The sequence below is a fragment of the Lampetra fluviatilis genome, chromosome 2 (assembly GCF_964198595.1).
Source record: "Lampetra fluviatilis chromosome 2, kcLamFluv1.1, whole genome shotgun sequence".
Taxonomy (NCBI): Eukaryota; Metazoa; Chordata; class Hyperoartia; order Petromyzontiformes; family Petromyzontidae; genus Lampetra; species Lampetra fluviatilis.
Window position 1 is genome coordinate 31,622,953 of NC_136276.1, and position 24,313 is coordinate 31,647,265.

At 51.3% G+C, this 24,313-nt stretch overlaps 1 protein-coding gene across 3 annotated transcripts in view; it reads left to right on the forward strand.

Annotated features, from left to right (window-relative positions):
* LOC144945478 (microtubule-actin cross-linking factor 1-like) overlaps window positions 1-24,313 on the forward strand; it is a 327,032-nt gene that overhangs the window by 99,104 nt on the left and 203,615 nt on the right. For all 3 annotated transcript variants that reach the window (XM_078873993.1, XM_078873994.1, XM_078873995.1), the window contains 8 exons: window positions 772-833; window positions 14,706-14,795; window positions 19,586-19,663; window positions 20,221-20,313; window positions 21,620-21,786; window positions 22,364-22,479; window positions 23,270-23,367; window positions 23,892-24,011. In XM_078873993.1, the coding sequence (XP_078730119.1) occupies window positions 772-833; window positions 14,706-14,795; window positions 19,586-19,663; window positions 20,221-20,313; window positions 21,620-21,786; window positions 22,364-22,479; window positions 23,270-23,367; window positions 23,892-24,011 (824 nt within the window). The remainder of the gene's footprint in view (window positions 1-771; window positions 834-14,705; window positions 14,796-19,585; window positions 19,664-20,220; window positions 20,314-21,619; window positions 21,787-22,363; window positions 22,480-23,269; window positions 23,368-23,891; window positions 24,012-24,313) is intronic.

Consider the following 24,313-nt stretch of genomic DNA (forward strand, 5'->3'; position numbering starts at 1 on the left):
GTTCTGTGGTGGCCTCCACATAGAGGCACAGCATCTTGTCAGCCCAATCAGCCCTTTTGGGCTCCCCAGAGCAATATCATCCAACAGCATTCGTTTAAGCAGCCAACTCTGGGACTGGGCTTTGACCTTATGGGTCTCGCCAGCTGAGCCAGGATTTCCTTAAACGAATTCTGCTGGGTTGCAAGATGCTGTTGGCAAGAGCACTCCATCTAAATATAACTTTGATTACTTAACATTGTCTCGACTTTGCGGTGAATTGTGGGTGTAGGGCAGAGTGGTGGCATTAATTTTGCTGCCCTTTTATAGTCGTGATTTTTAAAAAAAAACTGTTCCACACGTCTTGCTGGCAAATCCAGCGAATGAAACTCCCGTTATCCGTAGGCACGCGATGCGATTGTCGTCATAATCCATCCTCCACAATAGAACCATGCCCGGATAAGAGGAGTGACCTCCTCCTCTTGTACGGGCGGGTCGATTGGTAAGTGGTCTGCAGTAAGCGCTGTCTGCTTCCTGTTATTCGTAATTGATTTTTGGGTCGGATCCTGTAAGTGTAATTTTTTAGATGAATTACAATATTGGCCGATTTAACACGTATGGGGTTTTTACGACCAATATTATCCATAATAGCGGCAGGCGCGGAGAGGGGCGCGTGCGCGTGATCGCGAGCGGCACTTGTGCCCCCGTACATGGGCGTGCGAGGCTAACGTGGGGCGGCGTATGACGTGTTGTTGTTGTTGTGTGTCCGTGTCTCTGTGGCGTGAACCCCTGCAGATGAGCGAGACCGCGTTCAGAAGAAAACTTTCACGAAATGGGTGAACAAGCACCTGATGAAGGTGAGAGAGAGCGCGAGAGAGAGAGCGCGAGAGAGAGCGAGAGAGAGAGCGCGAGAGAGAGCGCGAGAGAGAGAGAGTGACGCCGGCAACGCTCGATGCCACCTCCGCCGGGCTGGTGGGCCGCCACCGGCGCTCCTCCCCGCGCTGTGGGCAAGCAGCTCCAGCTATCCAAACACGACCAGGGCCAAATGGACACCGAATCGTGGAACGGTCCACTTGGTTCCAATCACGCGCTGATCGGAAGCAGATGGGCACGGTTTAATTCAGAACGGCAGCCCTTGATTGAGGTTATTGTGGCACACGTGATGGATGATGCCCCTTGGTGATGGATGGTTGGTGTTGGCGTTCGTGTTGAGGAAGCTATTCAATGCGATTTATCTGTCGTGGGTGTAACCAGGGCGTGGCGAGTTTTCTCCAGGTGCTCTACTTTAATCTCCACACGAAGCCAAACTCCCATTCATACAATTTTGACAAACATATCAATCTAGCAGGGGCCCTCCTGAAAAAGAGTCTTGAGACTCCGCGAGAGACGTCCTTGTATAAATAAATAAATATAGGGCATTACTGTTGTTCTTATTTGAATTTGAATGTAAATAAATATGAGCATGAGCTGACTTTGACAAATGGGTGCAGCAGTTTCGTAAAATCATTTTAAGGAATGATTAATTCGGAGGAAATGCCTCGCGCATCCTTCAGCCAAGCTCAGGCAAATTGTCAAGAATTCGGCGGGGAAGACGTGCGGGTCTGGCCACAGTTGTGGTGAAACCACTCGTGGCTTCCTCTGCCATTGTGGCCTCCTCTGCTACACGAAGCTCAACGTGGTCGTCAATGCTGGGGTGGAGCCCCCAGTTTCCTCCTCCCTCGCTGCACCCGAGAGAAGTTGGCTTAAAGCGGTCAGGGTGATTCAATGTGCGTCACTCAGCGACTCGCTCCGGTCACTCGCTCGCTCACCGGCGGTCAGCCACCTCCCTGTCACTCTTCTATCGCTACTACCCTGGTTTGCTGCTTCCTTGAACTTCACTCGTTTATTCCTCGACCCATTTTGAAGGCTCGGGCTACCAGACACTTGACTGTTTGGTCTCATCCACAGTGTTCAACCACTGCACCGCAATGTCATAAACACTCACTCCACTCACTCACTTCGCCGTGCAATTCCTCATCCACCCACCTTAATTGTCCACCCGTCCGCTCCCTCGCTGGCTCACCCTCTCACCCACACTGCAGGTCACAACAACAAGAACTTTTATTATGAACAACACTTCTGTTTACGTTTACTTCGCCCGCACTGCTCGACTTTAGAATCCCTTCCCATCGTCTCACTTATCCTCACAAATTCTTAAAACAGCCTTGGCCATTTCAATAATCGTGTAAACGCTCATGGATTACAACTTTGATGGTGCTGTTCGTTGCTGGTCGAGAGGCACATTGGCACACAGTGGAAATTGTAAAAAAAAACATCTGTAGAAGTGGCCAAATAATCCTGATAAAGTAGGGCACGCCTGAAAAAGCCTTTAGACTGAATTAGATTCTTGAAATTCATTGTCAGGCATGATGCTTTTCTGGAATTTTTAAAATAATTAATATTAGTATTTGGCGGTTTCTAACTTGCTCGGTCATTCCAGCTCGCTCACCCTTGAGCGCGCAGCCGATTGTACATGTGCCGCACGTGGTACGGGCTGCGCGGGGCGGTGATACAAGTCCGGACACAAATAGTGGTAGTCACTCGATTCCCCATCGGCTCGCCAGAATTTCGCTTTTGTGGCTTCTCTCTCTCTGGCTTCGCCGGCGTGTATCGGTTCACAGATCCGCACGCGTAGGTAGCGCCACCGGTCAGGCAGAGGTCGCAAACGGGTTTTGATTCCTTACCCGTACCCGGCCGCACCAGGGTCGCAAATGGGTACCCGGCCGGGTACGGGTACCCGTTCCCTACCTGTACCCGTACCCTACCCGAAATGAGTGACAAACGGTTACTCACCAGTGACTCACGGCCTACCCGTACCCATACCCGGCCGCACCAGGGTCGCAAACGGCTACCCGTACCCGTACCCGGCCGGGTAGCCGGGTATCGGGTAGGGTACGGGTATCGGGTACCTGGTTGCGACCTCTGCGGTCAGGGCGGAGGGATTGGGTTTTTTTTTCTTTGCCGCCCGAGGCACGGAGAGGGGGGGAGAAAGAACAGGACCGTTGTTACAACAGACCCCGCTATGCACAACGTCGCGTTTCTCCAACGTGCCCTGTCTGGCCCCTTTCTTGTCCGGGGGTTCGGGCTAAAACCCCGCGATTTTGTGGGATCGCAAGGCGACGGAGCACAACAAAGCTCCGACGCGCAGACTCGTAGTTGATTTTTATTTTGTTGGTCAGGTCGCGTTACTGAAGGGCCCCGTGTGCGTGGCGCGCCCTCAACAGACTCCAATCCAAGACGCGCAATTTATCTCGCGAGCCGGACGCAGCGTTCGCTCGGCAAACTATTCAAGCAGAGGGCCCCCCACGTCACCCACGTCGCCGCGCTTGAACTTGGCTGACCGCCCGTCCGTGGCACCTGGCGAATGTCAACTTGAGAATATTTGTCCGTGCGGCATCAGCACCCCCCCCCCCATCATTGCCCCCCCCCCACCCCCCATCTCGACCCCCACCCCCCATCTATTAGAATAAATCCCTTTTTCATATTATTATTTTTCATATTATTAGCTTTTTTCGGTCAAGTCACGTAGGTGAACATAAATAATAAAAATAATAGAAATAATAATAGAAATAAAATAATAAATCACGACGTTTCGAAGGGAACACAAGTCTCTGTCATCAGGTGGGACCGTCACAGCTAAATTTACTGTATCAAGTGATTTTATTTCTATTATTATTTCTATCATTTTTATTATTTATTTTCACCTACGTGACTTTACCGAAAAAAACTAAGAGTAAGTGACTCTTTGTTTTGGAATTTGTAAGGCTGGGCAGCTATGAGGGTTTACAGCCACACCAAGGCCTCCTGTTCCTCTTTCAATTTGTGTGTGTGTGAATCAGTCCTGGGCCTCCGAGTGCCTGCAGTAGATTGCAAAGCGGTAGTGTCGTGGTGAACGCGCTGCGCTACGAACCTGCCCCGACCCGAGTTCGATTACCGCTCGCGACCAAAACCAGTGGCGAATATCTGAACCGGTCACCGGGCCTCCCCTAGGTCGACTCAGCCTTAAGCGAGTGCCTGACACGGCTTGTAAACATCGGCAAAGGCAGCCCCGGGCGCGGGCGCGGTGCTGGCCACCCACCTACTCGAGTACCGTGCAGGCCTTCTTCGGTGCGACTCGCTGAGCGGCACTTGCCCCAACCGGTCTCTGAACGTGAACTGTGGATGTTTGAGCGAGCTGCTGCACTCCAGCACGCGCTGTCCTTGGCTGAATGCCTCTTCCTCCACTCATTTGGCATCGCTCACGCCCCTTGCTTCTTTCTGGCGCAGGGCGCAGCGCCCATTTTCCTCCTCCCTCCCCTCCCCTCCCTCACTTTCGCGCCACTTGTTACCATCACACACTCCCCGCCTCCATCTACGAACGGCAGCCTTGAGATGCGGCCGCAGTTATCCGACGACATCATCCTCAAATTTCCGTTTAGAGCTTTCGTGACTGCAGGATTCATATTCTTGGTTCTTTCGGTAAAGTCATGTAGAAGGGAAATAATAAAATAATCAAAATATAAAACTATTTTTTCTTTTTAATTTCCCTTCTACGTGACTTTACTGAAAGAACCAAGAATATAACATCATCCTCGTCGTCGTCGTGAGCCTGCGGTCCGTGCACTCTCGGATGAAGGCCGCCCCGCTCGTGCTCGTCGCCACCGCCCGTGGTCATCGCCCACGATGCCGCAATCCATCGTGCGGCAGCGTCGCACGCCGTAGCTCATCGCGTCGCTCCATCCTCCCGGATCTGTTGTTGCTTCTCTGTGGTTGCCACTTGCCAAGATTAGTGCCTCATCCGTCGGCCCTCTTCCAGGCACAAGCCGGCGTGAGTAGGTTAAACGTTGAGTTTTATAAGGGCACCACGGGGCAGAGGTCGCAAACGGGTTTTGATTCCTTACCAGTACCCGTACCCGGCCGCACCAGGGTCGCAAACGGGCACCCGTACCCGTACCCGGCCGTGCCCGTACCCTACCCGTACCCGGCCGGGTACGGGTAGGGTACGGGTATCGGGTACCTGATTGCGACCTCTGGGATGAAGCCATGTTGCAGGCGCGGGTCGGTTGATTCTAGGAACTTGAATTGTGAGAAGACACAAGACGTTGAGAAATGAGTGACAAACAGTTACTCACCAGTGACTCACGGCCTACTCGTACCCGTACCCGGCCGCACCAGGGTCGCAAACGGCTATCCATACCCGGCCTGGTACGGGTAGCCGGGTATCGGGTAGGGTACGGGTATCGGGTACCCGGTTGCGACCTCTGCCGTCGGCCCTCTTCCCTGCTAGGGGACGCGCCCTGCCCATTCCCGCCAACAGGGGGGTGCTGCTCCTCCTGCTGTCTCTCTCGCTCTGCAATTCCCAGCGTGCACCTCTCGAGCCTCGCTTTGCGCACTTGGCAGCGTTTGGTTCGTCTTCTTTCATCGACGTCCGCGTTTCCGATCCGCCCGTCGCACTTGGCAATTAATCTTCGGGCACATCGGATAACGCAGCCTTGCACGATTCAGCATCAGCTTCGCAATAGCTGCAACATCGATTTTTCAGTCGTGGCGTGTAAGTTCAGCCCAAGTCGCTGGACAGAATCTCCCAGTTTGAGGGCGCGAATCGAAGTAAAACTCAAAAGTAATTTCCTGCTCAAATGAGCATTGACGCATTACTCCTCTCAGCTAGCGGTGGAAGTTCCCCGTTCCTGTGGCAGGGGCGAGTATGCATCCATAGGACAAGCACACATTTTTCAGCCCCCGGAAAGGATGATGGGATGAGTCAACCCCCCCCCCCCCAACCACGATTTGAACTCGCAACATTATCCATCGCGAGACGCACACTCTCTCCCGCTCGAGCCACCTGGCAAGGACCGTACAGGGCAGCTGTTTAAACCGCTCGGGCACGGAGACAGAAGAGCAATCAACGCTGTCTGGGAATCTGCGAGTAATTGTGTTTGACGGACATGATTCACTCCTCCCTGTTCCACGATAGCACAACGCAGGGTCACAATTCGGCAGTCACGATTCAGTTCCTTGTTGGTGTTGTCTCGTTTCCACCGTCCCGTTTTGTCAGTGGCTGTTGAAGCTCTCGAGGCCTTGAACGAACACGCCCGTTGGGGCCCGACAGTCGAGAGGGCAGCAATTTGCCGTGGTTATTTGCGCAACGGTTAAAGGCGCAGACCTGCAATCGCTCGCTCTCGTGCCACCGCTGGCAGAAAAGGGCCTCCACTCGAGGCACCTCAATTAAAGATTCACCTCCAGAGTGATTTTTGGCCTACTCTTCCACGCCGACATCGTGGAAGATCAACTAACTGCGGTGCACTCATTCGCACCGCTGCTGGGTGGACAGAGGCAGAGGGTGGAGGGGGGGGGGAATTCATTCAATAAACTCGCCCCCCCCCTCCCCCCATTGTCGCGCCGGGAGATGGAATCGTACCGGCGACCTCCGGATCGCAAGTCGCAGTGTGCTGACCGGGACTCGACCTGTTATTCGAATCGTTTGTAAATGATCCATTCTGACCGACATGGAGCGCTCGGCCCTGAGTCGTAGGCTGCGGCTCCGTGTACAACGTCAGCCCTGGGGAGACAAAGGCGGTCGGGTTCGTTGTGGGCCACTCCATCCCCATTCGGGTGCCGTTGAAGCCCCAAGTGGTGCTCGATAACAACTGTTGGCCCGACAGTCTATGCAGGCCACACAGGGGATGCTTGTATTTGCTTGTACGTGTGTGTGTGTGTATCTATATACATATGCACACACGCATGCATGTGTCAGACAGCTGTTGGTGAACGCTTGGGCCGTGTGTCAGCGTCTGTGCTTGCATGCTGCCTCGTCAGGCACCCCCACATTGAGAACAAACAAAAAAACATTCACCCGATTATCTTGCGGTGACCTCTGAGCCACCAACTCAGAGGTCAGTGGTGATGAGCTGGCACCTCGTGAGATCGATCCTGGGTTCGAATCCAGGCAGTCGCTTGTGATTTAACCAGGGGGTTCTCAAGTTGGGAGTCCGGTGATGGCAATGTTATCCCGAAATCTAAATCGGCTCAACGCCTCCCGTAAATCACGTGACTTTACTTGCGACCAACGCTCTTCCTCCGTCCAGTTCACCGCCGCTCGCTGCTTCCTCTGCCCCCTCTTCCCTTCCCTCTCATCATCACTGTCTTCTAATCCCCCCCGCAACTCGCCCCCGGAAACTTTAACCCGGTCATTCCTTCTCCCCCCTTGCCCTCCTGCCCGGTCGCTCCTCCTTTCTTCCTCCTCCTGCTGCTCATCCGTGAGCCGTGCCCTCTTGTCTGTCTCGTCTTGGGAACTTCCGTGCCGGCATCCATTAACCTCGCCAATAACTTTTCTTTTTCTTCTTCTACACATGCTACAATATCCTTGCCTCCACTTCCCCTTCCTTTCCCGTGGTACTGCACGGGCAAAACGTCTCGCATGATGTACGTACGTTTGGGGCTTCTTTCGCACCGTACGTAACCAACCGTGCTAATCGGATGGGGGGGGTCACCTCGTCACGACGACGGGCGTTGGCGGCTACGACTGGCGCCGTCTAATCGGCCGCGGGACGTCGGTGTTGCGAGTTCCGCCTGGCCTCCCTCGCCCCATCGATTGACGCGCATTCTGCAGACTGCCGGCGTGCGACAGCTGGGCCGGGAGGGGGGCTTCTCCTCTCCCAGCACACGTGGCCTGCCCCCCCCACCTTACCGTCCCACCCCACGCCCTCGCCCCCCTCTCCCCTCCAACCTCTTCGTCAACTCCCACGCATCACCCACTCCCCTCCCCGGCTTCCCCCCTCCCTCCCTCCCACTGCCTGAATTCCATCCAAAAATGTCTTGCGCACAAATGAAAGACTATAGCCGACCGCCCCCCCCTACCCCCCGCCTACCCCCCACCAAAATGCCGGGAATTTTCGCCGATTATTTTTGTCGGACGCCAACTGCGGCCCACGAGGGCCCGGCGCGGCGATCGCGGCTTCGTCTGCGGTCGACTGCCGACAAAGCTGTCGCCAGCGAGCCAGCCAGCCGAGCCACCCACAAAGCCACCCCCACAGAGCCTCGCACCAGGCCCCCCCCCGCGTTTGTCTCGCTGGCCGTGCGAGACTGGAGTGGGGTGGCGCGTGGGACAGCAGCAGCCACGGCCAGAGCGAAGGTGGTCGAGGTTTCAGGGCTCGCTGTTGTTTCACCAGATGTGAACATTTCAGAGACCAGGATGTGGCACGTCTTGGGCCACCACATCGTTTATCACAGACGCGATAAAAGATGATGAAGTACTAACAGTGACGCAAATAGAAGTGGGCTCAAAAACACAACCGCACTGCAGGGGACATCGAAAATACTGCACAAACTTGAAAAGAATGTTAAATAATGTTCCCGCGAGCGAAATTTGACTTTGACAAATAACTGTTAAAATACCGTTCATCCGACAATGAAGTTAGTGATGAAACTAGTTGGATTCAGGGCGATAATTGCACTTATTAACAGACGAGGATATATATTTTTAATACAATATATGTATATACTTGATGTGGTGTGCCGGGTGCAGATATATACATTTGTGGTTCGCCCACACGGGCAGATGTGGCTGATATTAAAATTATTAAACTAAACTATTTTTTTTATTTTACCAGGTAAGGCCCCCCATTGAGCTACGCAGCTCTTTTTCAGAAGCGACCTGGCCACAAACGATAGCTCAATGAAGTGGCTGATCATCAGGTGGACATTTATAGCAGCCAAATACTCGAAACGCACGTTGATTCCAAATGTGGAGGGAAAAACCGGATGACCCGGGGAAGAGAGACACGTAAACTCCGAATATACAACTGCAGCAGGCGTCAGGGTTGGGATCAAACCCACGACCTCCTGTATACCACGCGAGGTAGTTAACATCTCCTAGCCTCCGTGGCAACGAACAACCACCACACCACTGTAGCAGCATCCCTGTATTAGCCCTGACCGCAACAACAGTTTTATATAGTAAGATAATGGAGTGCTGCTATACAGTTCCCCAAAACCCAACGTCGAACTCCAGCGGGTATATTAACAACATCGCTCGTGGCAACGTTGGCCACGCCGCGTGTGACAGTGGCCACCACTGTCACAGGCGTCAGGGTCGGGATCAAACCCACGACCTCCTGTACACCGTGCGAGGTAGTTCACATCTCACCACCGGCCCTCCCCCTCTACGCTACGCTAGCTCCCTCCTGCTCGTTTCTGCCACGCTTCGCTGACATTGTCTCATCCCACAATGCTGCCGTGGTTTATAGCCGACTCCAAATTGTCAATCGGTCGCAGTATGTTTTGCCCGGTGAGTTTCGTTATCGCTCGTTGTCATTGTTTCGCGAGCGAGGACTGCCAGACGCGGTTAGCCGATGCCCCCTTTGACGTGCAAGACATGATGGCAAAATTGTTCCTAAGGCCACAATTGTCCATAGCATTATGGCCTTAAAAGAAAAACAATCACAGAGCACACAGTTTACATGACTAGCAAAGCGGGTTTTGCAAAAAGCTTTAATCCGAATTTATACATTTTATTTTTAATGCCGCACACTGTAATTGAGCCATTTTTGTGTTAATTGTGCTCGCCCACCGCAGCAGCAGCATCAGCACCGCCACCAAATTTGTTGTAAATATACGTCAATAAATCAACCAATCGCCGAATCTACACGTTTGCAACTGATGCTACTATTTAACATGGCAATTAACGCTAAGGCACTTTTGCTCCCCCAGTCAGACAACAACGAGAGCTACTAAACGTTTGGAAATGCAACATCCAAGAGAAAAGATTGCTTTCGTGCGGCCTGCCATAATAGTCAACTCGTGCAGAGGGCACCAGTGCCCTCTGGTTAGTCTGTGTGGGGGGCGGGTGAGAGGGGAGGGGGGAGGGGGTGCCCTACATAGCTCTGGAATAAAATCTGGCACCCTGCCCCGACTTGTCGTGTTATTAATACCCCCCCCCACCCCCCCGCATATTATAGGGATCACAAGCCACTGCTAGACTTGGATCAGACTCCTTCTTTGTGTGGCTTTAACAAACTTTCACGGTGGCGAATTTTAATATTCCACCCCCCCCCCTCCCTCCCCCAGAATTGTTTTAAATGTGAAATTGGTTTTAATCGGCCCCAGAACAGACATGTGCGCTCGGTGCCAGTCGTGACACATGTAATAGTGCTGTTTGTCACTGGCCCCTCTGGCAAGTACGGCCTTTTGATTTGTGCTCAACAATCATGGCGACTCATCTAAGTACTATAAACTATTTTTTTCATACCAGGTAAGGTCCACTGAGCTATATGGCTCTTTTTCAGAAGCGACCTGGCCACATGATAGCTCAGCGTTGTGGCTTATCACGTGGAAATGTATAGCAGCCAAATGCTCTAAATGCTCGTTGATTCTGAATGTGGAGAGAAAAAACCGAAGACCCGGAGAAGAATCCACTCGATCAAATATACAGGCGTCAGGGTCGGGGTCGAACCCATGACCAGGCAGGGTAGTTACCATCTCGCCACTGTGGCGCCCCTTAACCAGGCTAACCAGTCCCAAACTCTGTTTAGCTTCCCGGATATGATGGGCGCAGGGTACATGAAGGGTGCATAGGCCGAAAGCAATGTTAACGTTCATTTAAAGCCACGTCAGAAACTAAAAACCACTCGTCATTACGGTTGAGATTCATACTTAATATTTAAACAATCACGGGTAATCTTGTCGAGGTCTTTCCCCTTGCCTGTGATTGTTTAGATAGTAAGACCACTCTCGTATCTCGTTTCATAACTGTTGCACCTCTTCTCGTTTTGGTCTCCTGCGTCGTCGTCAACTCGCTCCCCTCCTCTCCGCTGTGATTGTTTACATTCTTCCCTTTCCTTTCTCCTTCATGTTACGTCGTTCCCACTCTCAGCACCGAAGACCGGAGGTATGCTATTTCACATGCAGCATGTCTGATTAAATTCCTAATCCTTTCTCACCGTGTGTGGTGCGCGCGCGTGCGTGTCTGTGGGTCTGCATGTCTTTCCCTTTGTTGTGCGAGCGTGGCGCGCCGCCCACCCACCCCTTCGTGTGCCGTGCCAGCCCTCATAGGTGCTGCATCGCTAACGGCACTTGCCCCAAACGCCTGTTGAGGCTACACGGGGGATCTTTGTCTTTGTGTGCCCTAACACGGTGAGCCGTGAAGTCGTTAAGCGTCGTGAAATGCCTTGATTATAACCGTTAATTACTTAAAGAGTGTTTAAGAGAGGCAGTGAGGTGTGCACGTGTCTTCATACTGGGCGAACACCATTGATTCACAGTGGCCGGTTCTTGTGAATTACACAAAATCCACATTACTTTCTTCTTTATCATCACCACCATCAGCCACGATCTTATCCACTGCTGGACAAAGGCCTCCACGAGCCGGCACGGCTATTTTTCTTATCACGATGGAGCAATCCATCGAGTGCCCGCACACTCTGATTTTATTCGCTCCATCTCCGCTGCGGCCATTCTCTCTCTCTCTCTCGGGCGTGTCCCATCGTTTGGCTGCCGCTCTATCATTCATTGTGTACTGACTAACTCGGAGACGCTAAAAGTTGGAGGCACTTCTTTTATTTAACCGAGCACTCTTTGCACAACACACACCCTACGCTGGTACACACTCTTCTGTCGCTCGCTTATACACAACTTTACGTGGGTCGCTAGCCTATACACAACGCGAGCCGTCTAACACTGACGGCGCTGAAACGAGACAGCCAACTACCGTCTAGCAGCGCAATGTCGAGTGAAGACGACAGCGACGATGGCGACGATCTTCAACAGCACAACGGAGATCCCACTCCATACGACAGCCCCGAGCTCTCGCTCAGAGCCCCCTTTTATGCTCCCAGCGTGGCCTAGCTCCGCCCTGGCCACACCCCTTCCTTCTAGAACCTACCAGCGGCTTCCCGGGACCTGCCCCACGTGCCCCTTCTGTAACTTTCCCCCCAGATATCCCCTCTGGCGTGTCACGTGTCCTGCTGACGTCAGGGCTGCTGTAAGCCGCAGATCCCCTTTCCTGCCAGCAGGCAGCGCTATGCTGCTGCATTACTTATTCTATGCCACTACAATTGCGATGCCGTTCACATCTCAGAGCCAGGTCCCTTCAGATGACTCGACTGATCAACCCAAGTTTCGGGCAGCACTTTCCGTCACGCCCCGCTATAGAGAGAAACGTTCGTCGCGTGACAGTCAAGCGATATTTATTTATTTATTTCTCAGAGAGCTGGAATGAAGCCAAATTAAGTGCAGAACCCAATTTGACGTGGTGGTGTTTTGCCGATCAGGCCGAGATCATAACCTCCACTGCACTTGAGAAACCCGGTGTAATGGCTGGCGGCTGTATCCATGGATTCGAACTCAGGATCTGAGTGGCGCCGGCTATAGCGCTGCGACCAAGGCCACCTCTTCCAGCCACAGTCGTGAAGTCTGCAGCGCAAATTCCACCACCACCCACCATCGACCCACCCAGACCTCGTGCCAGCACTGGGCAACCTCTCGGTGTTTTCTACTTCCTCCAGTGCCGAACAAACCTGCTGGGTTCGTTCGCACGAGGTCTGGGATTCGCACGGTCGCATCGAGTAGACAACGAGCAAAGAACTGTTATGTTCATCGTGATAACGATGCTGACAATGTGGAGGGGTGGGGGGGGGGCTTATATGCTCTCGGTACATTCGGCATGAAATACTCGCGTGAACAGTGGCGGCCGATGGTTATCGTGCTGCTGGCTGTCACCGCGAGTGGCGTGGTACGACTGTTTTGTTGTCGGACTAACAACAGCCTGCCGTGAGAAGAGTAGCACAATGTTGCTCTCATGCGGTTGTGCGTGCGCGTATTTTGGAACTTTGAACGTCTTCCCCCGATTTGTAAGGTCGAACGAAGGCTTGAATGCGCAACCGGCTCCGTCCGTCTGTCCGTAACGACGATCCGGTGTGAACGGGAAAAACTCTCGAGGCCTTCCGTGTCAATTAGAAGCGCGTGGCCTTTAAAAATAATTTGTTTTAAATAGGCGACGTTTCCGGCAATGACCCTACTTCATGGCACATGAATGGAGAGGGGGCCAGTAGAGAGAGTGGACGATACGAGTTGGAGACTGCACTTGTTTACACCATGGGGCCTGATGAGAATTCAATGTAAAAACAAATATTCTGATTAGCAGGACTGTTGGTCGAAACGTTGCCTCATATATTTTTCATTTTAAGGTCACATTGTTAGTTGACGAATGTGTTTTGTTAAGTGTGCCTTGTGCACCACTAGCCAACAACACCAGCAGCAGCAGCAACGTCAACTAATTTGTTAATATGTGAACACAACTCGGACATAAATTTGTGTGGCTATTATGCTATAGAAATCCAGCCACATTTGTTCACATGATAGAACCCAACACTTGGAGAACAACAGAGACTACCTGCAATATATCCACACAACTTTTTTTTTGCCAGGACAGCTGCCCATCCCCTTCCCTGCTGCAGATTTTTTTTCCCGGCTAATCTAGAATTCCGACGCCATCGTCAACTCCCGCCTTCACGATGTTTTTTTAGTCTCTAGCTCGCGAACATTGGAAGGTTTACACTATTGGAACCTCATTTGTCAGAATAAAAAATATGATAATTGTTTTTTTACTCTTTTATCTGGCAACAAAACTGACACCTTTTTTGTTACAAAGAGTCATGTTTGCATAGACCACAATACCTGCAGTCGTAATGCAAACAAAAAACATAACTCTAATAATGTATGCACTGTCCTTGAAGTTGATTGGTCCACACCCTAGACAGCTTTCCTTAGAGCCTAGTCTCACATGGTGTTGGACCAGCTTTGTTGCCAGATAAAAGGGTAAAAAAAATTATCATTGGAAGGTTTCTTTGGTTTTCTTGAAATGCCATATGGCATTGAATTGTCACATATATATACTGACATAGGTGACAGTGGCATGACTCGGAAATTGCAGGGCTGTTCCTTTACCCGTCCACGGGTGGCGACTGTGGCCGTATGGGATCGCGTTTGCCACCTGACGCAGAGGTTTGCGCTTCAATCCCACCAGACACCCTGGTTAATACTACAGGGGCAGCCGCCTTTAGGGGATCCCCGAGGCTAAAATAATTAAACTGCGGCTGGGCACTGCAATGATTCAGGCCGAGATGTGATGACGTGAGGCCCCTTATATGTTTGTACTGTATGTTGAACTTCTTTCACACTCCAGATAGCCAACAGTGCTAATCGGTGGTGCGGGATGCTGGGGCGTTTTAAGCGCCCATTCAATAATTTCGACTCGTAACGCTGCTCCACCGTCACGCAGCATTCGCTCGCTCGCTCTCGAAGAGAGAGAGACAGAGATAGGGGACGACTCGGATGCGCGAGCAACCACAGACGAGCGGAAAGTCATAAAATCCCCACTCACCGGCAACCTCCAAGTTCTGTGGTCCTCTGTGTATTAAGATATTTTCAGCCAATTAATGAGTGTTTACACGTGGGATGAAACCGGAGCGTCCGGAGAAAACCCACCGACGCGCGCGTGCGCGAGAGGGGGCAACACTTTATCCCATACACGTTGGAACAGGTTGGGGGATCCACACTTGCTGTACTGCCTTTCCCCCCCCCCCCCAGGCGAAACCAGTGAAAGCTGGATCAGAGGCCACGTGCAACGCCGCCGCCGCCTGCCTAAAAACGCAAAACCCACTTAACCCCCCCGTTGTCGTATCCCTGTTCTGTCGCCCCGTCCGTCGTCACCGCAGGCACGGAAGCACCTGAACGACCTCTACGAGGACCTCCGCGATGGCCACAACCTCATCTCCCTGCTGGAGGTTCTGTCCAACGAGACGCTGGTACGCCAGCGACGGGGAATGCTGCGATGCATGGAGGAGGCCTGTTGCGCATGACCGGCGTTAGCTGCTCAAACGCGATTCACTTTGGCCGGCGCAGTCACCAGGAGTCGAACTTGGACTCTGTAAAAACCCAACCCCCCCCCACTCCCGCCACCCCCCCTCCTCCCCTCCCACCCCCGCCCCATCGACTGACTCATTGGTATTCGAAGAATTCCACTTCTCGTCATATTTTCGCGCCAACGTCGATTTATTTTTGGGTTCATGATTCGGAACGTTTGTCGCGCGCGCACATTTTTCTCATGACTTGTTCAGAAAGTCCTGTGGTAGTATTTATTATTATTATATCATCATCATTATTATTGTTTAAAACGTAATTCCACACAGCATCCCAGCTTATCAGTGTGCCTTTGCATAGACACCATCGCATATTTTACTTTAATTACCAATCTCAACTTTCTTTTGTGCTGTTCATAATTCTGTTGTTTCTGTTTTCTGCGAATTTTTTTTACCTTGTTTTACTGCTGTCATCCTGTTCTCTCTTCCTTTCTCTCTCTCTCTCTCTCGCCCCCAACCCAAAATGTCCTCTCCTTATGTTATGCATTTAATTTAATTTCTGGCATTTTTGCCATCTTTCCTAAAATACATCCCATCTTTTCCGTTCACCCTGTCCGTTGTGCGTCTAACCCTCCCGACATTATATTTATTTTAACATTTTCCTCATTTTATCCGAACTCTCCCAAACTGGACCTTTCCCTTCGCTCCCTGCCCGCCGGCTTCCTCCCCAAATCCCCCCAAAACTTCACCTATGATCCTGACTGGTCCTGACCTTTGACCCCGACCGCCCCTGGCTTGCTATTGGCCGGGCAGCCCCGTGAACGCGATGTGATGCGCAGCTTGCGGTTGGTGAGTGGCTCAGCCTGTGTCTGCGCCGAGCATGACGGGAATGATGCTGAGAAGGGGGTACGTTGGCCGCGCATTAATGTGAGATACCATTTAACATCCACAACAGTCAACGCTTTCATTATCATCATCATTAGCATACCATTACATCGATATTACCGTATTCTCTGGATTAAAAAGGCACACCGGCGACATTTATGAGTGTAAATACGACGCAGGCAACTGCACGGGAGCGTGACGAGGGCTGTGAGAATTGTGGTGGTTAGATGTTAACTACCTCGCCTGGTATACAGGAGGTAGTGGGTGCGATCCCGACCCTGACGCTTATATATTTGGAGTTTTCACGTTCTCCCCGTGGTCGCGTGGATTTTTTGTCCGGGTCCTCCAGGTTTTCCCCCTCCACATTGAGTATCAACGTGTGCTCAGAGTATTTGGCTGCTATAAATGTTCGCTTAATGATAAGACACCTTCGTTGAGTGATCATTGTGGCCAGGTGGCTTCTGAAAAAAGAGCTATGTAGCTTAGTGGGCCTTACCTGGTAAAATAAACAAAAATAGTTCATCTTCTTGGTTCTTTCGGTAAAGTCACGTAGAAGGGAAGTAATAAAATGATAAAAATAAAACATAATATTATTATTGTATTACTTCCCTTCTACGTGACTTTACCGAAAAAACCAAGAAGATGAATCCCTGCAGTCACGAAAGCTTTAAATCGAAAAATAAAAAATAGTTCAGCTTAATAACACCGTGGCCTTAATAACAAAGAGAATATAAGAGGCGACGTTTCGAGCAATGACCCTTCTTCACAGCAAATAGAGAAGCGAGAGACGTAAGAGTCGAGACTTGCCACCAAATTAAAATGCACGCCTTCAATTTTGTGTTCCTGCACAATACAAAAGGACACAGTTTATAACGCAGTGCTTATGGGAATAACATTAATATGGAGAATACGGTAATGACAGTAATAACGACAACATTCATATCTATTAAGGCCTCGGATTTTTTTTCAGTGTGTGAAAAAAAAATGTCACTTTGTGTCTGCTGGAAAATCTAATTTTTTTTGCACGCCAACTAACAGATACGTAGTCTGTAATCACTTTTCTTTTGAGTGTGTGAAAATCCATAACATCAGTGGATGAAATATGAGGATGAGCAGCGTTAAATGACATTACGTTTCACATATTGGCCGAATCTCCCTGAAGCTCTCAAACATCATGTTCTCAGAAGCTAAGCCGAGTTAGCCTGGTCAGTGCAGGAATATCAGGTTTTGCAGACTTGGGCCTTGAGATTGTGAGGAGATGGCAGAACAGAGATGTATCGGCCATGTCGTCTGGGCACCACGGTGGCGAGATGTTATCTTCCTCGCCTGGTACACAGGAGGTCGTGGGGTCGATCCTGACCCTGACGCCTGCTGCTGTATATTTGGAGTTTGCGTGTCTCTCTCTCCCCGTGGTCGTGTGGATTTTTCTCCGGGTCCTCAGGTTTTCCCCTCCACGTTTATAATGAACGTGTATTGCCAGGTCGCTTCTGAAAAATAGCTTTGTAGCTCAGTGGGCCTTGCCTGGTAAAATTATAAATAGTTTAGTTTGCGTTTAGTTTCGTAATTCAATTTGAAAGCTTGTTTGGACAGTCATAAGGAATCCTGGGGGGCCCTAATAACAACAACAATGATTGCATTACAGTAACAAATCGTGAACACTTTAACTTGCATCCCGAATAGGTAGCGTACAAGTTTGGAGGTGGTCGCGAGTGTGGCTTCATTTCTCATCCCCCCCCACCCCCCGAGTAATTTCCGGGTCGCCGCTAGGCTGGAGTGGGCGACGCGTGGACTCCGTCGTAAGCCACAGAAGCGCAAGCACTGGACGCGGCGTTTGCCGGGTGTAGACTTACATTTCCGTGTCGCTGAAATTCAGGGGCGGTTTCTTCATTAGGGCGATTGGGCGACGCACCACCAATCTCAGCCGTTACTGTGCCTCTGGATATAGTCGAATCAGCGTCATGTCACATTCTGTGGAGTACCGCCTCTTTTTGGGCGATTTCACTCTGGCTGAGAATCGTCCCGTGTGGTCCCATAGACTTACATTCAAAGATGTTTTTTTTCGAACGGCGGGCGCTGCAATGCATTCTCTATGGCTTCCGGGAGTGCTCGCACTAACGTGCTTACGTCATCATACATAAGCACGTTTCAGTCAACAATATTATTTGCCGCCACCTAGTGGAATCTTTAATTAAAGAAACTAAGTGAATTGTAATAATAGTGAGATAGAAACAAACAAGATGTATTGTAAGAGTCACTTTATTTTTCATTAATATTAAAGAAGTGAAGTTGCCTTTACATGCTTAAGCTGTTAATTTATCCATTGCATGGGTGGACCTTATCCTTATCAATCATCCAGACATTTGCCCCCCCTGAGAGATTTCGCAGGAGCCGCCACTGCTGAAATTATTAAGCCCTGCGCCGCGAGTGAGCGTTGATTTTTAAGCGTGGTAATGAGAGTGAGCGACAAATAACTCTTCCCCCCACCATCACCACCATCACCACCATCACCACCATCACCACCATCACCACCATCACCACCATCACCACCATCACCACCATCACCACCATCACCACCATCACCACCTCCGTGGCACTTGGTTTGCGAGCACCTATCACCAGCGAGAATGCGCAAATGGATTAACAGCAACCGTTTTTTTTAGAGGGCACGTTTTCCGAACGCGCAGACATTCTATCCGCACGCACGCACGCACGCACGTGTGTTGTGTCTTGTGCATGTCGTTGCTGTGTTTGTGTTTGAGGAAATGTTGTCGGGTGTCGTTTGCTGTTTTCTGCTTGCTGATGCACCTGAGCACGAGAAACCTTCAGGTTTATTTCTATACACAATGATATATATTTATCCCGTGAAACGATGGAATGTAAAGATGAGATGAACGTTTTGCTGTGTGCGTGTGTGCAGTGTTGCTTCAAGCCTAGGATACCATTTTCAGCACTGTGATTGAATGCTTTGTGGTTGCAAAGAAAAAAATACTCGACATTCTCATCAGTAACACTGTTGCGGCCTTAAAAGGAGAAATATGTAATTGGCGACGTTTCGGGCAATAACCCTTTTGCATATGATGTGTTTATTGCAATAATACGAAGTGCAATTGAAAAAAAATTGGCTTTAATACTGCTTTGTTAAATAAATAAATTGTCAAATGCATTAAGTTCACCGGTGGGGCATTATTGGCCAAATATATTTTAAAAACGATTCTACCTTTTGCCTTTGTCTCCATGTATAAAAAATAAACGTTTTATTATTTGGTGATCTTATTGCACGTCGGGGTTTATTTACAATAAAGTAAAACAAAAATATACACTTCTTTGTCAATCCACTGCTCGACGAGATTCTCCCCCACTCCATTTACCGCGGCCACGGGTCCTGTTTGACCATACTTCACCACGCCGGTCAGCGTGGCTTGGGAATTACAGGGGGTGGGGGGATGAGGATGGAGACCCCCCCACCCTAACCGGTGCCACTCGCCACTGATGCTAGTCGTGCGGACAGGAATGAAACAATCCGGGTTCGCCGGGTTCACAACGCTGCGGCCTCATCCAGCGGTGTTTGTTCGGACAAAGCAACCCCGCTGAATTAGTGCCACCGGCTCCACCTGGTAGAAGGGCCGTTGCCCGAACCGTCGGCCCAACGTGTATTTCTCTCTTACGAGACGCCGTTTACTGAACAGTGTGGCGAGGATTCTTTTCCCCCCCCCTATTTGGGCGCGCAGATTGGTTGCGATCGCGGTCCTTAACTTTGAGCTTTTTTTGGGAGACTTAAAAAATAAATGTATACAAAAATAAATGTTTCGTTAATAAAAAAAAATCCATGTTTCCTCCCCACCTCCTGGCAGCCGCGGGAGAAGGGAAGGATGCGATTTCATCGGCTCCAGAACGTGCAGATTGCACTGGACTACCTGAAGCATCGCAAGGTGAGGAGCGTGAGGATGGTGAGGGGTTTAGGAGGGCGATGAGAGAGGAGGGGGTGGGGGTGTAAGAAACGACGGCGCTGAGAGGTGATTTGGAGAGAGGGTGAGAGGTGAGCGATTCTTCACGTCGGATTATGACTTTTCATGTCCGTAAACATCATCCCAATTGCTCAATCCTTCTTCATGCACAGCGTATTTGTCGAAGGCTAATTTCCGCGCTACTGCAGTATACGCAGACCAGGTTCTGCTCAGCCTCAATCAGTATCATTAAATATACCATTCAGGGGCCATCGGCCTCTGTTTTCTAGCGGCATTTGTTGAAGCCGACAAACTCTGGACGGGTTTCGACTTCACGAGTTCCATCGGCAAGGTTGTGGCCCGATAAACGAATGCCGTTGGGTTGCTGTAAGCGAACGCTCTGCGTTAAATACTGCGCTCTTGAGAAACTGAAGTTAACCAAAGGCGTGCTTAAGACGGGAGGGGTTTTTGTTCATTGCAATGCGAACGTGTTAGCGCTGCCCATCTGACCTGACTGGGTTGATGTCACCTCGGTCTCGCAGATCAAGTTGGTGAACATCCGAAATGACGACATCACCGATGGCAACCCCAAGCTGACCCTGGGGCTCATATGGACCATCATCCTGCACTTCCAGGTGATGATGATAGTGGTGGTGGTGATGGTAACAATTATGATCGTGGTCATCATGACGATGATAGTGAAGGTGACGTTTATGATGATGATTTTGGTGATGATAGTTACGGTGATGATGATGATGGTGGTGGCAATGACGAAGATGATGACGATAAGTGTTGGTTAGTGATGATGAGCGACGGTGCACACGAACCGAATTCATCGACCCGTCTCCCGAGTGGCCGTCTTCCCGGGACGCGTTCCATCACTTCTCTGCCCCTCCGTCAATTGTTCCCGACCGTAGCCATCACCCCGTCGAGCGACGCGTCCGGCCTCACCCAAGTTCACTCGCTCTCCTTAATGGTTTGACAAATTTTCATTGCCCTGCCCATGCTCTCTCTCTCTCTCTCATCCACACGGTTCTCCTGCCCCCTCATTGCAATTCCCCGCATGGCATCTCACTTCCGAGGCAGAATTTTAGTGGCGGATACGGCCACATTTGCCGACGTGTTTTGTAACTCTGATCCTTACCCATGTTATCGATAGTTCAATTTTAATGTAAGATTTTTATTGAGGGACCGTGTGTTGTCCTGCTGTGGTCTGGGACTTTTGTTATTTTGCAGCCTTGCCCAAGCTTGCATTTAATGTTCAGAAACCGGCATGAATTGATATATTTTTACAATTTGAAGTTGTGTGCTTTATTTTTAGTGATTTGCTTACCTTTCTTATACTCTGCACTCCTATCGGGTTCTGTCTTGTTTGTTGTTGTAACTTGCTGACCCCGTGACCCTGCTGGACACCTGTGTAAACGAGCTTCGTAGCTCATCGGATTCCTTCTCCAGGATTAATAACAAAGATTCTCGCTCTGTTGCCGCTCGCCGTGGGTAAAAAACGATTCGGATGTCGGTGAAGATGATGACGACGTTGATGATGATGATGCCAGTTTTGATGATGACGACGACGTTGATGATGACGACGTTGATGATGATGACGACGACGTTGATGATGATGGTGACGTTGATGCCAGTTATGATGATGGCGAAGACGTTGATGACGTTCATTATAACAACATTGATGACGACGACGACATTGATGACGACGTTGATGACAACGATGACGTTGATGACGACGTTGACGACGACAACGACGTTGATGACGACGACGTTGATGACGTTGATGACGATGACGTTGATGACGATGACGACGACGTTGACGATAATGACGTTGATAACGACGACAATGTTGATGACGACGACGACGTTGATGACGACGACGTTGACGATGACGAAGTTAATGACAGGTGCTGGCGCCGTCTCTGTCGCATCCAGATCTCGGACATCCAGGTGACCGGCCAGTCCGAGGACATGACGGCCAAGGAGAAGCTGCTGCTCTGGTCGAAGCGCATGGTGGAGGGCTACCCCGGGGTCAAGTGCGACAACTTCACCACGTCCTGGCGCGACGGAAAACTCTTCACCGCCATCATCCACAAGCACAAGTGCGGCTCGCACTGACCCCCCCCCACCACCACTCAGGAAGGGGGAAGGATGGGAGGGGTGGGCCTAGGGGCTGGGGGTAGCCAAGTTCATGTTTCAAGTTGTTGTTGTTTAACCAGGTGGAGACCAGGATGAATTTCATTTGCAAGAGTGACCTGGGGCATCGGTTAGGGTTGCGGGGGTGGAGCGGGGGCGATGTTTGTCTTTGCTGCTGTGTGGTCTAGCCTAGGGGCGCCCCCAGTGGCAGTTGTCCCTGTGCAGCTGGATTCTAACCGCGAAGCTCTGCGACAAGTGGGGGACACGCTGTCGCCGGGCAGTGTCACTGCCGAGGGGAGGGAGGGAGGTCGGGGTTACTGGCACAGTACCGGGCGGTGGCTCCCCATGAGTACCCGCTGCTGTGCGTCATCATCGGCACTGGGGAGACAAAGGCGGCCGGGCCGCGGTGCTGGCCACCCCGCCCCCTCACGTGCCGCGTGTGTCGGCTTCCGTGGGTGCTCGCTTAACAGCACTTGCCCCCCCCCCCAACAGCTTGCGCAGGCTACACGGGTGACCTTTGCCTCTGTGTCTCAACTGCCACAGGCCAGAGCTGGTGGATCTCAAGCAGGTGCACGGCCGCTCCAACCAGGAGAACCTCGAGTTCGCCTTCTCCACCGCCGAGCGGGAGCTGGGGGTCACCAGGCTCCTCGACCCCGAAGGTGTGACACCGTCACGCCGCGCGCGTCGCCAGCAGCGCGTCGCTCGCGCGTCCATCCCGTGAGCTCGCGTCGGGGACCCCGTAGAGGCTGCCCGTGACACTCGCGAGCGGCAGGTGCTCCTGTTTTCACCGCCCCCGGCCGTGCGTGTTTGGCTATCGGATTAAAAGACAAACGAACGCAGTCCCGCTAACGGCGGCGCTGGGAAGGAGGGGTCGTGTTCACGGCACCGCCGCGCGAGAGCTCGGCGCGTCGCGGTCAAACGCGGCGCGCGCCTGCCTCTCCTGGACGCCAGCAGTACCTTTTTACCTTTGATAACAAAAATGTATCGGGTTATAAACAATGTACCCTCAGTTTTTTGTGTAAAGTCACGACGGTAAAAAAATTAAATTAAAATTAATTAAATAAAATAATAAAAATCACGACGTTTCGGAGGCAACACAAGTCTCCGTCATCAGGTGAGGCCTCACAAATCTGGCTGTGACGGTCCCACCTGATGACGGAGACTTGTGTTGCCTCCGAAACGTCGTGATTTTAATTATTTTATTTTATTAATTTTTATTTCAATTTTTTACCTACGTGACTTTACCGAAAAAACTAAGAGTATGAATCCTTGCAGTCATGAAAGCTTCAAATCTAGAATTATGAACAATGTCTTCGTGACACACACACACATATACTTTGCATGTGCGTCTGAAACTCCAAACCTGCGATTGACCGCTAAATCCGAGCGCCGCGTCTCCTGCCCCGCGTTCCGCCCGCTGGAACTTACGCCGCCATCCTTTCCCCCCAGACGTGGACGTGGCATCGCCCGACGAGAAGTCGATCATCACCTACGTGTCCTCGCTCTACGACGCCATCCCTAAGGCTCCCGACGGCGCCAACGCTAATGTGAGCGCCGCATGCAGAGTGCACGTGCGTACACGGCCAGCCGGCCAGGTGGCCGGCTAGCGAAGCGAGGGAGCCGACGGGCGGACGGACAGACGGATGTTCGCACGAACTAATTAACGAATGAATGACCCAACGATTTAACGAACGAACGAGCAATGAACGACCAAGCAAATTATGCAGTAGCTCCACCTGTCCGTCTGTGACGGGGGACGGTGCGCTCAAGATAGCCGTCGCGACGATGGCCCAGTTTGCACGTACGTGTGGCGCAGAGTCGTGTTGCTATTGGGGAACTCCCCTTGTTGATAAGCGGCCGCGTCAACCGAAGGGTTACTGCCCAAAGCTTGCGGAGCAAAGAGGAATATTTGCAACTACACATCTTACCCGGTTCAGCTTTCCATACCGCTGTTTAAACATCTCCCGCGGACAAACACATTCACACAGTTTTGGAAACCGTAGCGGAATATCGCACGCACGCGATCAATTTGTTGTTTCCTTCCCCGTGCGTCTCGTGACGGCGTGGGCAGGAGGTGGAGACGCAGTGGCGCGAGTACCAGGAGCTCGTCGTGCTGCTGCTGCAGTGGCTGCGCCACCACGTGACCGTCATGTACACGCGCAACTTCCCCAACAACCCTGCCGAGCTCAAGGTGGGGTGGGGGTGGGGGAGGGAGTTGCAGGCAGGGGGATGGGCAGGCGGGGGGCGGGGGGGGTCCCATTTGGTCCTCGGAAGGAGAAAAAAAAACGGATGGCTAATTTTGCTGATTCAAACGAGCATTATTTACGCCCATGCGTCAAATCGTCGCTTAACGCGGCGCTTGTTTTAGGAACGTGTCTGTGTTTCTACTTAATTAGAACTTTATTTGCAGATTTCGTGACTGCAGGAATTACTCTTCGGTTCTTTCGGTAAAGTCACATAGAAACAAAATAACTACTTCGCCACGTCGGCGCT